The sequence below is a fragment of the Nyctibius grandis genome, chromosome 7, assembly GCF_013368605.1.
Source record: "Nyctibius grandis isolate bNycGra1 chromosome 7, bNycGra1.pri, whole genome shotgun sequence".
Classification (NCBI taxonomy): domain Eukaryota; kingdom Metazoa; phylum Chordata; class Aves; order Nyctibiiformes; family Nyctibiidae; genus Nyctibius; species Nyctibius grandis.
Window position 1 is genome coordinate 36426261 of NC_090664.1, and position 18429 is coordinate 36444689.

At 39.2% G+C, this 18429-nt stretch overlaps 1 protein-coding gene across 1 annotated transcript in view; it reads left to right on the plus strand.

Moving 5' to 3' along the window:
• Positions 1–17280, plus strand: part of LOC137665621 (macrophage mannose receptor 1-like) — a 31942-nt gene extending 14662 nt beyond the window's left edge. Inside the window, exons 18-30 of the mRNA XM_068404871.1 lie at positions 498–565; positions 819–919; positions 2118–2260; positions 3802–3916; positions 5102–5250; positions 6827–6929; positions 7274–7506; positions 9952–10117; positions 11132–11284; positions 11542–11658; positions 13101–13268; positions 15183–15224; positions 15654–17280. Of these exons, the coding sequence (XP_068260972.1) occupies positions 498–565; positions 819–919; positions 2118–2260; positions 3802–3916; positions 5102–5250; positions 6827–6929; positions 7274–7506; positions 9952–10117; positions 11132–11284; positions 11542–11658; positions 13101–13268; positions 15183–15224; positions 15654–15898 (1803 nt within the window). The 3' untranslated portion in view covers positions 15899–17280. The remainder of the gene's footprint in view (positions 1–497; positions 566–818; positions 920–2117; positions 2261–3801; positions 3917–5101; positions 5251–6826; positions 6930–7273; positions 7507–9951; positions 10118–11131; positions 11285–11541; positions 11659–13100; positions 13269–15182; positions 15225–15653) is intronic.
• The last annotated feature ends 1149 nt before the right edge of the window (positions 17281–18429 follow it).

Sequence of the window (18429 nt, forward strand, 5' to 3'; positions counted from 1 at the left end):
TTTAGATTTTCAGTAAAAGGTTTAAGCCAGAATATTTTCTAATAGGAAGAGAACAACCTGATGATGATATACACTTTTGGAAATAGTTTCATAGTATTAAAACCAAATATGATTCCATCCTTTCCTCTGCATAACTAAGTAGTAAACCCCACCATTTACTTGTAGCCATATTCTCATTATGCTTTCCTAAAACTCTTAAAAATATTGCTTTATTTTATAGCCTGCTTAAGAGGTCGTTCTTATCTTCTTAACATAGCATTTTGCTCCATTTCTTTTTCATGTTGTTTTGCTTTTTTTTTTTTTTTTAAATTTAAATACTGGAAATTGGAAGAAAATTTTTCATTTTGCAGTTCAGGCACATAATCCCAGCAATGCCCTGCACATTGCATACTATGCAATTGTACAGCTGAAACTAAAGCGGTTTTTGAGACCTTGCTTATTTTATTCGAAATCTGTTTTCTTACAGATCATTAAAATTCTTCTTTTTTATGTTTTAGGCTTTCTATAAAGACTGGGGAAATAGCTTTTATATTGGCTTAAGTGTTAGCCTTGATAAGACATTCCGGTAAGTAAAAGCAAATCAAGTTTGTCAGACTCATAATGTGAATATTTGGCACGACTGTCTGTAAGAGACTGTTGAAGTTCAATGACTGACAAAAACTGTCTACAGCCATGTCTTGACATAAAGTTGTAAATTACAATTCTGCTCCTCAGTGGAGCACTTCTCCCATAATATTTGCACTATTTCCCCTTCTTTTGGTTCTATACTCTGCTTTTATATTGTGAGAATTATTATTCCTTCAAATGACTTCTTTCAGGTGGATGGATGGAACTCCAGTGAACTATGTTGCCTGGGCTCCAAATGAACCCAATTTTGCAAATAATGATGAAAACTGTGTGGTCATGTATACCCAAACAGGTGGGTGCTGTAACAACATTCAGTCTGCTCAGTGTGGCATAGGCTTGGGAGGGCTGCATGTGCAAGGGTGGGTGAGTTATAATACTGAGCAGGCTGATGTTTGATAGTGTGTTTAAAAAGCATAGGAAAATAAATCCTGTTGTCTTCTTCCTACTTTAAAAAAAATCAACTCTATGTAGCTAACACATTGTGTTACATCTGCAGTTTGATTCCTAGCTTTGTCAGAAAATTTTAACAACGTGAACAAATCAGTTAAGCATCAGACCATCTGCAGATAGAGTCAGTATTGTTTTTCCTCTAACCTCTGTCCATTTTATGACTACCTAAATCTACGGCTTGGGCATGGCTTTGATTATTACTAAACAATGCTATACACTATTTTAATTAAAAAAACCACAAATATCCTTTAATACAGAGAGTTGGAAATAATTGTGCTTACACTAACCAAGCACTTAGTCTTCTTCAGAACAGTTGATCTCTTCTACTTTAAACATTTTTAGTCTCAAAATCTATAGCTGAGGTAATCTTCCTAAGCTCTGTTAGAGGTCAATGGAAGGAAGTGAACAATTTTGGGGAGTAAATATTATGTCCTGTTTTGGAGATCTTCTTTAAGATAAGACGAATTACATCCTTAACTTCACTGAATTGTAATGACAATATCACACATAAAGTGTGATTAGCTCTGCTGTAGACAGTTACCTTGTAACTGTCCACAGCTCATGAAATTAATGCCATTTTCTTATTCATTTACCTGATCTGTAAAACAGGGATGGTGATGTCAATGTTATACTCTTACATCACACTCTTATAGTGAGAAAAGATACGCAGAAGACTGTAAGACTCAGGTAGTAAGGTAACAAGGACCGTGTACCTTATATAAACAGAGTGCTCCTAGAGATCTTGGAGATCCTAGAGAGGTGAATTAAGCATTTGAACTAAAACTCCCCTTTGGTGATGCTATGGGTTTTCAATATTGAAATATTTCTGTTCTCAGGCAAAACATTCCTATTCTGAATTTTGCTGGAAACCTGAGTATTTCTAAGGAACATACATAAAAAATACACATTATTTCTGTGGGAGATAAATACAAATATGGTTATCAGTTCTACTTCCTGCAATAGATTTGCTTTGGGAAAGGACACTTTTTATCCCTGTCTCAGTTGCATTTAGTTTTTCCTTTATTCTAATTTGCTTTCAGGTACATGGAATGATCTCAACTGTGGCAGAGTTGAGTTATTCATCTGTGAAAGGCTTAACACTACTGTTCGTCCCACTGTTGCTCCCACTTCACCACCACCAAAGGGCGGGTGTTCAGAAGACTGGCTTCTCTTTGATAACAAGGTGCAGTATGAAATGTCAGTGTATTGTATTTTAAGAAAAACAGAATAACAATAATCTTTGGTTCAGTTTTTCAGTTGTAGCAGGGTTTTTGGTTATCACAAAATATGTTCTGATTGTGTATTTTTAAAGACTCTAAAAATATGATTCCTGAAATACAAATTATAGACTCTATTGGGATCACAGCAGTTACGAGAGAGGTCATGAGACATACAAGAAGAAAACTTTGGCTTATATTTTTGTTAGTGTTGCCAAGGATGGCTGAGCAACTTCCCTTGTGTGGAGCTGTTGTATATTCTCGTTTACTGTGCTGAGCTTATCTGCCTGTCACAGGTTGCCTGGACACTTATTTGTCCCTTGCCTACTATGCTTTGGGTCTTAAGCCACTAAGGCACCTTCCCTTAAGAAAATTTATCATTTTTTTTGTATAACCAAATACCTGTTAAGGTTTTTAAGTAATTCAGTTATAAGCTTCACCACGCTTTCTAGTGTAAGATCACTCTTAGCCTTCTCAAAAGACAAAATTTCAGGATAAGGGAGTGTATATATCTAAAATCCATAGCCTGTCATCAAATAAGCTATGAAAGCTATAAAACAACAGTGTACACTGTTGACAATACACCTAGCAATGAAGACAATCCTTGATTACATTGCCTCGTCTAGCTACATCTCTCTCTCTTTTGGCTAAGCCAAAATATGGTTTCCGTTTGATAGAGCTCCTTTGTTTGAGACACACTGGCTGCTGTCTCCTCCTTCCTTCCCTCTCTCAGCCCTGGGGAAGAGAGTCACAGACTCAGAGTTTGTTCCATTTCACAGTGCTCTCTCAAGCTAAAAATATCTCTCTCTTCCTCACCTCCTGGAAAAGGAGTTTCCAGAGGTTCTGTCCTTGACTCCTCTCTGAGTGTTTAGACACCACTTCTGACTGTCATGGAGCTACCTCCCTTTTGCCCAACTTTTTCCCCAAATTGCCTGATTAACTTTTCAGTTGCATGCTTTAATCAGCACATTTAGGTTGCTTGACTCTGGCAAAGCTGTCTAATGACATCTTAGTTAAATCTCATAGATCATATTACAAGAAAAGGTAAATTCATGGTTTTCTTTGTAACGTCAGAATCGTTCTCTTTCTGTGATTTTCCTGGGAGAACCAAACCTGGTATAACAACCAGGGCAACAGAAGCTGAGATGTTTAGCTTCAATAACATGCCTTATCCTTGTTTGTGTTCTGAGGTCTTCTTGGGCATTCCTTCCACAAAGTCATACCTGAGAAGTGTGCTCAGAAGCTTTAACATAATTTCTACTGAAATTATTAGACTTACATATTCCTTCTTCTAAGTGTATGCTAAAATATTGGGGTTTGTGCTTTTTTTCTAGTATAGATCTTCTCTTTCATAAAGACCTACAGACAATCTAGAATGGACTGTTAAATCACCTAATCTCCCTTTTTGCTTCAAATCTGCAGCGTATCTTCTTTATTACAAACAGATATTTTTACCAGAAATTTAAATGCCATCCAGTTACCGATGAGGCACAATTCTCTTTTTCAGTGTTTCAAAGTATTTGGCCTTAATGAAAATGATACATTGACATGGCACGCTGCACGGAACAACTGTATTGATTTTGGAGGAAACCTGGCTACTATATCAAAAAAGGAAACACAAGGTATAAAGTGCCAATGTTTTGATACTGGATGAGACATCAAGTAATTCCTGACAAACAGATTAAAACAGATGTTATAGCTTCTGCAATATATGCTATTATTTATGACATATTAGTATCAAGCTATGCTGAATGACAAATTGCACCTTTGGAAAACTGCTTGCATAGGTTTTTGTGTCTTGATTAACTTTTAAAATAATAGCTTTGGGTTTAATATAGGACGTACAAAAGAATTCACACAGTTCAAATATTAAGATTTTTTATTAGGGTCTTGTCATATGATAAAATGCCCATATTTTATTTTTTTTCACTGTACATGTAAAAATGGCACATAAAGGAAGTAATATCCAAAACAAATCACTGTGCACCCAGCTGCTGAGCCAAATGCTATGGGTGTCAGTGGAGGACACATCCTCAGGCAGCAGAAGGCTCCAGTACTGGAGCCCCAGCTTCCCCCTGTTCCTCTTGCTCTGCTGGACCTCAGTCTGCTGGTCTTGCTGCTCAGCATGGTGCAGTTTTTTTTAGTGAGGCCTCATGTTTGCTCAGGAAATGTAATGCCTCAGGTCCTAAAGACCTGATGGACCATCTCCTAGCTCACTCCATCGGTCCTTGTGGTTTATGCTTTTTTCTATAGCAGAGGAAGGACGTTCTTTTAGTGGAAAGTCAGTCTAGACAGGAAAACAGCAGGAAACAGCATCTGGCCTTCCAAAAGGCTGAGGTCTTAGTACGTACATACTTGATTATTGAGTAGTTTTATTTGTATTATGCCTGTTTAAAAATGAAGTTATTAAGTCTGGTTAGCAAAGAAGTTACCAAAGAAGAAAAGGGAGTGCACAGTCTGTAGTGCCAAGGTTTAGTGTACTCATGTTAATTTCTGTAATACCATCAAAACATTTTCCCTGCTTCCTTGAATGATCAATAACACAGAAGAGTATACACATAAATTCCTTAAAAATTTTTGAAAACAATTTTATGTATCAAAATTTGCCCATCTTTGAGTTTGTAAATACTTTTTCTGACTTTAACATCAGATGACTATCCTTTTTATTTTTATCATAAGATTACCACTTTATTAAGAAAGAAAAAAAACAAAACTCATCACCCTGGTTCCAGGCACACTAGAGTCTGCACTGTTGGGGAAAGCTGCATTCAGTTTCCCTCCTTGTACAATTTTTCTTTTTCCTTCAGCTTTCCTCATGTCCCTCTTAAAAAAAGCTGCAACTGATGCTTGGATTGGACTGAATGACATAAATCAGGAGCACACATACTTATGGACAGATGGAAGTCCAGTTTACTATACAAATTGGGCAAAAGGTTCCCGAAGTTATTATAGTAAGGTAAACATCAATTTCTGTTTATCACTTTTAAACATTGTAACTTTGGTAGATGAATAAAATATATATAGCTACAACTGTAATTTCTGTAAAGTTTTCTTTATGAAGATTTTTAGTAATCTGGTTGCTTTTAAAAGCAGAATAATCATGTGGGAGATCTACCTTCACAAAATTTTTTCGACTTTTGTGTTTTGTCATGATGGTGTATGAATCTAGACAGAGGTTTGGAAGCATTACGCAAAACTCACACAAGTGAGAAATTTCCCTCAGTTTACCATGACTGATCAGGAGATTGAAATAAACCATAGCATAGCAGTAACTGTATAATTTTGGGATACAGTGAATGTTATTTAGACTTGATGAAAATACTCAGATAACTTGATATTTACATTTCTTGGCACTGAGCTTATTAAGATAAATGCACTGAACAAAAACCTCAAAAGAAGGAGACTCTGGATCTTACTTTCTCATTTTTGTCTTCTCCCTCTATACCTGCTATCAAACCTTCCTTCTGAAAGATCTCTTCTGCATGCTTTGAAACTTTCAGCACTGCTATACCATTTTGTGTTTAATTGCAAGACAAAACTGAGTGTTATTCAGTAATTGTAAAATGGCTAATGTACAATACTGTACTTGATAGTACTACTTCTGTACTCCTGTGCTAGCTTTACAAAGTTTCTCTGTTTTCCATAACAGAATTGCTTTGAGTCCAGCTAAAACAGGAAGAAGTTCTCTGAGGTCCAATCTCTGCTGCCATCCAGGCTAGAGCTAGGGTTTGGGATTTCCAGGACTTCCCCATCTTGCACACGTGTACGCTTTCTGTAGAAGGCTATGCCCATTTCCCTACACAAGTTGCTCCACATACACCTTCCTTCACTTGCAGCCAAGACCTGGGCTAATGCCCCTGAAAGGGTCTGAAGGTAGCATGAGGTTATGCTGACATGAGGTGGGGAGAGCTGCTGCCTCCCACAGCAGAAAGCCAAGAAGCAGCATCTCATGGTGAGGGCAGCAAAGGAGGAAGGTAAAGAGCCCAAACTGCAGTGGGAAGGGTTTGTGAGGTGTCCCCAATAAAAGGTTGTTTCTGATCACTACCTCTACATTCCTGCACTGTGGTGACAACTTTGGATCCCAGTGCCGGATTGGGGCAGGAAGAGGATTTCAGCTCTCCAGGCAAGCCTCAATGCTGAGGAGAGTTTGCCCATAACCTCCAGGAAAATAGCAACAGAGCTGAAATGCCCTGTGGGCCAGACCTAGCACATGGATGTCTACCTGCATGTGCGCGCACACACACACACGTGCATGCAAAGTTTATATACATACAGACAGGCTTCTTCCTGCCTCTGTGCTGTACTTTGCAACTCCCTCCATCATCCAAGTGCAACCTTTCATAGGGCTGAGTTGTAAATTCTTATTGTCATATTACTGCTCCTGATCATTGCTTGTATGAGTTCATATATACGACCTTCGTATTATTCATTTGTGTGTGACTGTGTGACAAGTGAGTCTGTATATTCAGCAGCAGTAGGAATGTTTCTTATCTATCCACAAGTTTTTCTTGATAATCTCATTTTCTCTGTAGGATGACTGTGTCTTTATGATGAAGAACCCTATTGAACAGGCAGGGAAATGGAAAGATGAAGAATGTAAAACAAGCAAAAGCTACATATGCCAGAAAAATTCTGGTAAGTCTTCTTTCACTGCTTTCTAGTACAGCTGATTTATTGCGGTTATGTCAAACTGGTGTTAAAAGTGACTCTCCCATATTCAACTCTATTTTAACTGAAATTAATCTGACAGTATCATCACATGCACTATGGACCATTTTAACAAGATGAGCACACTTTTTTTTTTTTTTGAGAAAAACCCTTAACATTTCCTATTTTAAGGACTAGACCAGTAATTAATTTGTTATTCCAGCCTCTCTTTATTGCTTGACTACTCTAGTACACTAGATCTTTTCTCAGTGTCATATGTCTAGACGATATAAAGCATTCGACTTTTCTTTTTGTTTATTTGCTCATTACAGACCCCAAACTGCAAAACTCCGAACCCATAGTTCCAATGTTTGGCTTTAACAATTATGGTGATGACCGCTATGCAGTCATCAACTACAAAATGAGCTGGGAAGAAGCACAGAAGAACTGCAGAGACCAGTTTGCAGAACTTGCCAGCGTTTTGGATCCTTATGTTGAATCTTACCTGTGGTTACAAATACTAAAGCACGGGGGGCCTGTATGGATTGGTCTTAACAGCAACATGGTGAGTCTATCAAATGCTTGTGACAATCATATCACTACCCTAGATCAGCATAGATAAGCCATATTTCTTGCTCAGAGGTTGACAGGATCCACTGATGTGGGTGCTGTTTGCTCCCATGTGAGTGCTATCGGTCAGATCCGTGAATGTGTGGCAGCCATCAAAGTCTTGCTGAGATACTGGACTTCCCTCCACTTCAGGGGTTTAACACACCCAAACATTCGTCCATAATGTAAGTGAGAACTGCCACAGCCTGCATTTCAAATCACAGAATCACAGAATCAACCAGGTTGGAAGAGACCTCAGGGATCATCGAGTCCGACCGTTGCCCTGACACCACCGTGTCAACTAGACCATGGCACTAAGTGCCATGCCCAGTCTTTTCTTAAACACATCCAGACATGGTGACTCCACCACCTCCCTGGGCAGCCCATTCCAATGTCTAATAACCCTTTCTGAGAAGAAATGCTTCCTAATGTCCAACCTGAACCTCCCCTGGCGAAGCTTGAGGCTGTGTCCTCTTGTCCTATCGCTAGTTGCCTGGGAGAAGAGGCCAACTCCCACTTCACTACAACCTCCCTTCAGGTAGTTGTAGACTGCAATAAGGTCACCTCTGAGCCTCCTCTTCTCCAGGCTAAACAACCCCAGCTCCCTCAGCCAAATGCCACGAAGGACGTAGCTACAGTAGATAGTGGCCTCAGTGGTGAAAGTGGCTATGGAGTTTCCACTTCCTACACCATGGTCTACCACATGCTGATGTTGGGGAGCACTGCTGTTTCTGGAGACACATTGTGCAGCACCCCGTGGAACCAACTTCCGTTAAAAATAGTTCTTTTTTCGTGAGGTTATTTTAAGCCTTGTTTTAACTTCCGGCGTAGCACTGCAAGCGCTTGTGCTGAGTAACAAGGGAAATGGCAAGGTGCAGCACAGAGATTGGAGCAGGCCTCTGGCAACGAGGACACGTTAGGCTGGTTTTTGGAGCTGAAGCCAGTGCCTTGTGAAAAACTGTAAACATAGTCAGTCAGTGAAGAGTGGAAAGGCCTGAAAGGGGAAGCATCTATTAGAGGCATGTAAAAAGAACATGAAAAAAGATGATGCAGCTGGATATTTCTGGAACCAGAGTTGATTGATAGGAAATCAGAAGAAGAGAGGTAGAGCCGGAGCTTGGTGGGACACAGGGTGTCCCTGGGCACAGGTGCTGAGGTGAGAGGAACTGGAGCCAAACTTCAGTGAGAACAGGCACTGGGAAACTAGGATTAGACAGGAATCTAGGATGACATGTGGCCAAGGACTTCAAAGGAAAAAGTACAGGAAAGGAACTGGCACAGAGAACTGGATGGGAGCCTGCCTCCAAAGATCACAGGAAGAAGGGGCTAGTCTGCGCAGGATGGGGTGACAGGAGCCATGGCTCTGACTAATGTTGGCATACTCTGCAAATAGTGGTGAAATCCACTGAAAAAATACATGTTCATCTTGTCTCTAGTAGCTCATCCTTGCAAGAGCTAGAAACATACCACAAGCTCTGTTAGCACAGGTTGCAGAGGTCTGTGGTGTGTGCCCCATGAAAAACATCAGTATTGTAGTCCTCTCTCTAGTGGAGCTTCTGCTTTTTCTATTTCCTTACTAAATATATAGAGAAGCCTGTGTTAGAGGAATGCTAATAGTAGTTTCTCAGCAATCTTTATTTTATCTGCACGCATATGTGAACTCTTTTGATAAAATCTTCAATTGTATATTCATATTTGTTACTGCATTGTTACCTTTGCCAATCTACTGCGCAAGATGGATGATGTGAATTGAACAATGCAGTGTCTTCATTTAGCCCACACCCAGGGCTAAACAATAAACAGTTTTTCTCTCACCCGATGTCCCTTCCCTGACCGAGGAAGGGAATTGGGAAAGGAGAGAGATTCATGGGTTTGAAGTTAAACAGATTTAATAAAATAAAGAAAACAATATCAATAACAACACAAAACACACAAAATCATACTTATCTACAGAGCACTGGCAAGCTGCTCCAAGAAGAGCAACCATTGGTGGGAGGAAGGGGAAAGAGCCCTATCTCTCCCCACCAAGCCCTCCCTTTTATAGTGAACTTGATGTTAATGATATAGAATACACTTTTGGGCCAGCCTGGGTCAGCTGCCTTGGGTTTAACTGCTAATGGCCTGACCACCATGGCTGGCCACAAACTGAAACAAAATCCCAATGAAACCAGGACACGTAGGTTGTGTACTAAATAAACATCTGTAGGACCACTGCCCTGCTGTGGAGTGTGGCAGTCTGGGCCAGACTGTTATGTACTCATGATAGAAGATGAATTAATTTTATGTGAGAAACCATGATTTTGATTTTTTCCTAACTTTTACATAGCTGCAAGTGCAATCTTAATGCTCTTTCAATCTAATTGTTGTATGTGACACAATCTTTATTGTCATTTCCTTTTAGACTCATGGCCATTACATATGGTCAGATAGAAGGAGGAGCAGGTATCATAACTGGGCTAGTGGAGAGCCAAATAAGAACACCGCCTGTGTCTATGTAGATTTGGATGGTTTTTGGAAGACAGCATCTTGCAACGAAACATTTTTATCTCTCTGTAAACAATCCAACGGTAAGTTGTGAATGGGAGTAATGTGATTTGAGAGGCTGGAATTTAAATTCATGGCTTTATTTGAATTTAGCTTTTCCACATACACAAAGACTGTGATAGACACTGTATTCCTTGTGATAAACTATTGCTTTTGTCAAGGAAGAACTCCCAGATCCAGCCTGTCTTGAGTAATTTCCAGACATTTAATTTCACAGGCCAATCAATGCATGCACATCATAAAGACAACTGCAACATTTCATGCCACAAGTAATAGATCTTTTCTGCATCCTTGTTTGTCAGTAACTGCAGAATTTATCAACTTTAGCCTAACTATATCAATGATGTATTTTTTCATTTAAAAGTATATTTTGTAATATTGGAAGATAATAAACTTATGTCAGTGTAGCAGCTGAATCGATTAATTTATTTGTTAAGAGCATAAGATCCTGGGAAGCTTCTACTGAGACATTTTAGATCTCAAATATTGCACCTAATTTTCAAATATATTTTAAATTATATATTAGATTTATGACCTCTGCACCATACTTCACAGCAAAATTTATATTCATTTAAGCTCTGCTTTGGCTTTAATCAGGCGATGCAGTAGGCTACTAATTCTACTTCTACATAGTTTAGGATGTATGTACAAGGGCAGGTACAGACAGCTTCTCTGACCGACCTTGCTACAAACTGGCTGGACACAAGCCACTGGCTTGTGGTGGTGGTGTCGAAATCCTTTATGTATACTGACTCTTCCCTGATTCTGTTTCATAATTTTTAAGTAAATTTGCCTTGGTGAAGAGCATTGCAGTAAGACTGGTGTAAGCCTTCTTTAGCAGATTGGAGAACCAGCTCCAGCCAGTATAGTTTATTACTAGTTTACCATGATTAGTTCAATCTTTTATCATTAGTTAAGTTTATGGGATACTTCTTTTACTGGAATCACTGTCAAATTGGTAGAGCTGATATGTGGTGCAGGACTACATATTTCCCTTGGCTTTTAAGACCCCACTGAAACCTGTGTCTCCTTAATAGAGTTAATCCCCAGTGAACCACCACAGCTTCCTGGAAAGTGTCCTGAAACAAAGCGTGGTAGATCTTGGATTCCCTTCCGTGGTCATTGCTACTATGTTCACACCACTTCTGAGGAAAGCTGGCCTGGTGCTTCCATGGCATGTATTCAAATGGGTAAGTGCCCTTTTTTATTAGGATAGTTTACAAGTTGGTTGTGTGTTTGTTTTTTTAATCCAGAACCAAGAGATAATATGTAGATCTGTGTGTATGTATATCAATCATAAGCTCTATCTAATTTAATTTTATTGTCAAGCTTTTCTACTATATGAAAAAGTTGATCACGAAACATGTAATGATTGTTTACTGAGATAATTAATTTCTAATGGAAGATCTTGCTGAAATTATATGTAATATTTAATTGATATTTTTAGGTGCTTCTCTGCTCTCCATAGAAGATTCAGCTGAAATGAATTTTATCTTATTTTATTTGTCTCCACTTGCAAATGACTTCAGAAAGTTTTGGATAGGATTGTTCAAAAATATTGATGGTAAGTGTTTCACAATGTATACTGAGATGAAAATAAATACTGAATAAACAAAGAGAATACTAAATAACACTAACATACTAACACTAATATACTAATATACTAAATATTAATTAAATAATCTGAGAGAAATCAACTGCTAAATGTTTAATAGCTTTTCTGCTAAAATACTTAAAACATAAATCACCAAGAGGTCTATGCTTTTTGTATCTTTGCTGTAATTAGAGTATATGTCAGTCTGCAAAAGGTTATAGCTTAGCACTGCAGTAGTCGATTAAAATGTTTCCTGTTGCTTCTTTTTACTCAAATTGCTTGACATTTAACCAGTGTTAGTCTTTTAAGAAAAATATTGTCTTGTAATTAAAAGCTGAGGCAGCCTTAAACTGAAATTTATTTCTAAACAACACAGGATATAGCAGCTCATATGAGCTGTCTAGGAACATTTCTAAATCTAAATTCTAATATTTTTTCATAATTTTTTTGTTGGGACTTTTAATTTTAATCCAAAAATATTTCAGGTATTTTTTTAAACTGCAAATTTGATCTTGTTTTCTATATCATTGTAATTCTGAAGCCTATTTTTCATGGCAGACTTTGAGAGTACATCTCCAGAGCAAGTCTAGACTGGGCTGCAGCGAGTGGCCTTGACCATGGCTGCCCCTAGTCCCTGTATCTCACCACCAGCAATGGTAGGCACCTTGTTGCACGGTGGGCCAGGTTCATCTGTTCTAGCTGAAAATTAACAGTACAAAAGGAGTGATTTGTTCCTGACCTGGCCCACTACACTGCCACACTGCTACATGCAGCGCAAGCAAGGGCAAGAGGAAAGTGCAGCTGCAGACAGAGGGACAGGAGGTGGCATTGAGACAGTGCGAGTTATATCAGGATATGCTGCCATGAAAGCACATCCTGAGGGAGCAGAGATGCCAGTTATTCCTACTTGATGGGCCTCAGCAGGAGATGAGCAGGGAGTAATTATTAAAGAGAGCTGATTCAGCCTGCGAAGATAATTGATTAATCCAGCTCTAATAAAGCAGCTATTCACTGATCTTGGATCCACATATAAAGAACATCTCCTCAGTGATCTGGATCCTTGAACTGCAGAGTGTGGCTCATGCAAGTTTTCTGCTTTTCTTAAGGCTCCCAGGCACAGGTGAGTCCTGAGCACAGCCTTCAGCTAAAAGTCCTCAGGTAGCCTGGGCATGTCTTCCTTACATCACTGACAGCCATGGCCCTGAGGGCTAATGGGGTTAACTTTGTCTGTGAGCATTTACATTTGGTATACTCCCATATGAACATCTCTGACTGTTAGAAGAGTGAGAAATGAGCCCACTGTGATGCTAATTTAATCAACTAATAAATTCCATATCCAATGTTGTTGTGCCTGGTAGACTAGAAACGATTCCCCACTTCATTCACTCATCAATTAATACATTTAATTTTAGGGGAATGGATATGGACAGACAGAAGTGCAGTAGAATTCGTCAACTGGGAGAAAGGAGAGCCTACAGGAATTTTTGATGAACACTGTGTTGATATGGATGTCTCAAGTGGAACCTGGAGGAATTATTACTGCTCTGTTGACCAGAATTTTATTTGCAAAATCCCCAAAAGTGAGTTCTGAATTTCTGTGCACTGGGTTATTTTAGAAGTAGTGGTTAATATACATCAAGCCAAAGTGCATATGCACTGGGTACGCTTTATGTATTGATGTTGATGCATGTGCATCTGCATCAAAGCCAAGAGCAGCTTCTGTTAAGGACAATGAGAAGCAATGTTGGAGAAGAACTTGTCACTGTTTCCTCTTCTCAGTTTAAAAGCATTGATTTCTTGGCATTTGCTGTACCCTGGGATAGGGGAGAACATACCACCTGGTGGAAGTGCAGATAAAATTCATAGTCATTGTGGTTAGAGTGCAAGGGGCAGTAGATGATGAATAGACAACTAAACTAGCTCTGAGATGAAAGGCAGGCACTCTCCTGATAGCTAAGCTGATGGCCAGCAGTGCAAAATCACTGAGCTCCTGCAGAAGAAAGGCAGGTACTGCTGGTGGGGTCAGTACCAGTCAAGTGTGCTGGGATCTGCTGGATGGCCAAGAAGAAAGTATCAAGTGAGGGTGGGCAGCGGGGCCCAATTAATTTCTCTGCTGACACAGGCACAGGGAGACATGCCAAGACAACCAAACAGCATAGTAACCATTTTTAATGGTTACTTGTGGCCCTGTGTTTTTTTGGACGCCAATCCATGTGAAATCTGAATGTGTCACGGCTGGGGTGAGTCCCCCTTGCATGCACAGCAGTGTTGCACAAAGCATGAAGGATGTAAATCTGTACAGATGCAGCTAGCGTGAGTCACTGTATACCCGCAGATTCAGCTGTGTTTGCACACATCAACTGGGAGACAGTTTGAAATAGGCCAGATTTGCCAGTGGCAAACAGATCCACTACACAAATATAATAGATGCAACGTGGAACAAATTGAGTCTCCTGCTTGTGGATCTCCACATGTTGGCAGGTTGGCAATGGAGTCATCCATGAGTTTTGTAGGGCCCACCCAGCCAGTCCTGCAAGCAATTAACTGAATCATACTCCCCAGGCAATGAAGGGAGGAAAAGGAAGTTGCCTAAAAATACAGTGTAAATACTTTTGAGTACAAATATGCTTTTCACTTTGCAAGTGCAAAAAACTGAGTTCTTCAGTGTGAAATGTGAAGCCTTACACTGCAGAACTGTAAAAACTTTGAAGATCTGTCTCCTCTACCAAAAAGTGTTCAAAGCAAATAATAGTGAGACAATTGGGGGTTTTTTGGCTTGTTGGGTTTTTTTTATACAAATATTTTTAACAAGAATATTTGATAGATTCACACCGAATTGTCAGGGAAAAGGTTTTCATGTATTTTTCATCTCCATATACTGTGTTCAGCTCTGGGGCTCCCAGCATAAGAAAGACATGGACCTGCTCGAGTGGATCCAGAGGAGAGCCACGAAGATGATCAGAGAGCTGGAGCACCTCTCATATGGAGACAGGCTGAGAGAGTTGGGGTTTTTCAGCTTGGAAAACAGAAGGTTCTGGGACATCTTATAGCAGCCTTCCAGTACTTATAGGGGGCCTACAGGAAAGATGGGGAAGGACTCGTTATCAGGGAGTGTAGTGATAGGACAAGTTTTAAACTGAAAGGGGGTAGATTTAGATTAGATATTAGGAAGAAATTCTTTACTGTGAGGGTGGTGAGACACTGGAACAGGTTGCCCAGAGAAGTTGTGGATGCCCCCTCCCTGGCAGTGTTCAAGGCCAGGTTGGCTGAGGCTTTGAGCAACCTGGTCTAGTGGAAAGGTGTCCCTGCCTGTGGCAGGGGGCTTGGAACTAGATGATCTCTAAGTTCGCTTCCAAGCCAAACCATTCTATGATTCTATGATAATTAAAAATTTGATAGGAATACAAAGTAAAAATTATGTATGCAGTATTGATTTAATCTTTGAATGGTTGCTTGCAAACTGTGTATAATACATATATATTTTAATTTTAAAGTTATTGAAGTTGATCCGACTTATGATTCACTTGTCAACAAAGGTAAGTTGGTTTCTTATAAGCACATTAAACAGAATTTCAATGTTTATAGGCATTTATTATTTACAAGTAAAATTGCCTCCAGAAAATTTTCATTTAAATACCCATTTAACTGTCACAGATGATTTTATTTTAAATCTGTTTAAAAGGAGAGCTCTTCTCTGAAACTGTATGTCTTACTGAATGTTTTTTTTTTTTTTGCTTTATGAATGGTATACTGTGGTACAATATAATACACCTTTCAAAAGGAACATAGAAGAGATTGTGCCCAATTTTGCATTGTCCATCCAGAAAATGCATCAATTTTAACTGCTGTTATGGTTGTTCAGTACTTTTACAGTTCACCCAGTTGGTTTACTTGGGGAGAGGTTTGTTGTATGCAATAGCAGTCTCTGGCCATTTGTAGTAATTGCTCTGTTTTGTCTTTCACAGCATCAAAAAATGAAGCTGCTCCTTCGTCCGCAAATAGTTTAGGTGGGATGATTGTTATACTGATCTTCCTTCTGCTAACAGGAGCTGGCCTTACATTCTATTTCTTCTATAAAAAAAGACGTGATCGGCAGACAATTACAGCCAGTTTTGACAACGTGATATACCGTGGTGATGGAGACCCTGGAACTCATGAATCAAATTGTCTTGTGACCAACATTGAACAAAATGAGCTGTCAACAGTTTAATAAGCAGGGTAATCCTGGGCCTGATTTTTAAAGGAATTAAAGCAATGGAATACAAGAGTTCTTAAGGCAAAACAATTTTCTCCCATGGAAATCCTAGTTCATTTTTTCACAGGATGATTCTTGCTTTCTCTACTAGCAGGAAAAAGCAATTTTTCAAGGCAGATCCAGAAATCTGCTCACAAGCAGTAGTACCTGGGAGAACTGTTGAGCACACACATAGACGTGGATCTATTCTGTGTAAGAGAACACAGGCAGTTCCAGTCTCTGCATCAGTCCAGCATCACCTTTAGGCACAAGAAAAACCATGCTCACCACAAGCAACTGTGAGAATACGCTCCTTAGCACGCTTCAAAAAGTGCATCCAGATCTGTAGGTACCTGAAAATGCCACCCCAAACTCCAGCACAGACTGGCAGAATTGCGAAGGTTGGACGGGACCCCCAAGGCAACCTGGCACTTGTCGCTTGCTCAAAGCAGGACCACGTCCCTGCCTCAGCCAGGCAGCCTGCTCCAGTGCAGTGAGTCCACATCTTCCTTTTGCTACAGAGGTACCCACAGAAACTCTTTGTGTTGCCCATAATATCTGATTTAACACATTTTCCTCTTCTGTATATGACTGATAGAAAGGAAAGTATAAATTGTTTTTCTTCTGCTATAATTCTGCAACATAAACATTGAAAGATCAACTATAATAAAAGATTTGAATGTATTGTGAATAGAAATATTTTATCATTTAAATAATAGAATAGGGATCTCAAAGGATTTTGCAAAAGCAAGGGGATAGGCAAGATGAATTGTACTTAATTCATACCTGAAAAAAGTTACATAAAATTTATTCTGGAAATCTCCCATACCAGAGAAGATTTCATACCTTTTTAGGCCATTTTTTCAAAGCCTAAAGAAACTTGCTGTTGGAAGGTATTTCCTAATTTCTAAACAAATTCACTCGATGCTCCCAGAGGTCTCTTCAACCTGGTTGATTCTGTGATTCTGTGATTCTGGTCCAACTCTGTTTTAATCTTTTGAGTATCATTCCAGACTTCCATCACGACTGAGGTGATGATAGCAATACATGTCATACTGGTCTACTGGTATATTCTCTGGATTCAGAAACCCTAAAAATATACAATAGGTTCACATATAGTTGATTTTTTTTTACCTTTCCAGTGTATTTAATGCCAAATGTAAACAATCAAATGACTCAAAGCTCTTAGTCTAGAGAAGGTCCTTATTTAATTTGTTATTTTTTGATATTTTAATCTTTTGAGAGATTTTAATTATGTTTAAATTAAAATATTTTGTGTGTGTGTGAAATACATGTAAATAAGTTTTTATTCTACTTTGTTCACTAAATGGGCATTAAAAGGCTGGTTCTAAGTAAAAGTTTTTGTGTCTTCTTAAACAGAACAATCTATCATAAAAGTAAAAATAACAGGAAAGAGGGATGGGATTCTGAATTTCTATACACAAATAAGCATCCACTTTTCCTAATCTAGCATGTTCTCAAACACCAGTAGTGATTTGCCTTTACCATCCTGTGAAACAGTGTGTCTCATTGCTGCTTTATCCCTGATGCTTGAAAGTTTACCCTAATAAACGTCTAATGAAAGTGTTGTAATCTAAGATACCTACGTGCCATACTGGTCTAGCAGTTTCTGAGACAGATTCTTATATATTTGATAGCTCTTGTCATGTCTTCTCTCCATGTTTTCTGATAGTAACACTAGTTCTTCCCTTTTACTTCACTGGCTACGTCTTCTAGATCTCTAAACCTTTTTGCTATTCCCTTCTAGACCTCACTGTATGGTACATAGATCCTTCTGACAGTACAATGCACTAGCGGATAAGGTATTTCAAGTGAGATCCTAACAACACTGTGTAAGTCAAAAAGATTAATCCATCCTTGTAACATTTGCCATGGAGAAGAGAAGGCTCCAGGGAGACCTTGGGGCCGTTTAATACTTAAAGGGGGCTTATAAGAAAGATGGGGACAGACTTTTTAGTAGGGCCTGTTGTGATAGGACAGGGGGTAATGGTTTTAAACTAAAAGAGGATAGATGCAGACTAGATTTAAGGAATGAGGGTGGTGAAACACTGGAACAGGTTGCCCAGAGAGGTGGTAAATGCCCCATCCCTCGAAACATTCAAGATCAGGCTGGATGGGGCTTGGAGGAACCTGCTTTAGTTGAAGATGTCCCTGCTCATTGCAGGGGGGCCAGACTAGATGACCTTTAAAGGTCCTTTCCAACCCAAACTATTCTATGATTCTATGATAAAGGACCCTTCTGTCTGAGTTCGTCTGAACTGGTTCTATAGGATCTAGAGGTTTGGACAGGGAAATGGTTACCAGAAAACAATAGGCCAAAGACAGGAATGGTGCCTAATGAGAAGTTAGTTTATAAAAGTTGCCAAGGACTGATAAGCTTTATAGACTAGTAGTCTTGTTGCAACTGTGAGAACTGAACCAAGAGTTTGCTGGGACTGTACAAGGCTACTAGTGCACACAAGCATCAGCAGAGGATTGTATAACTT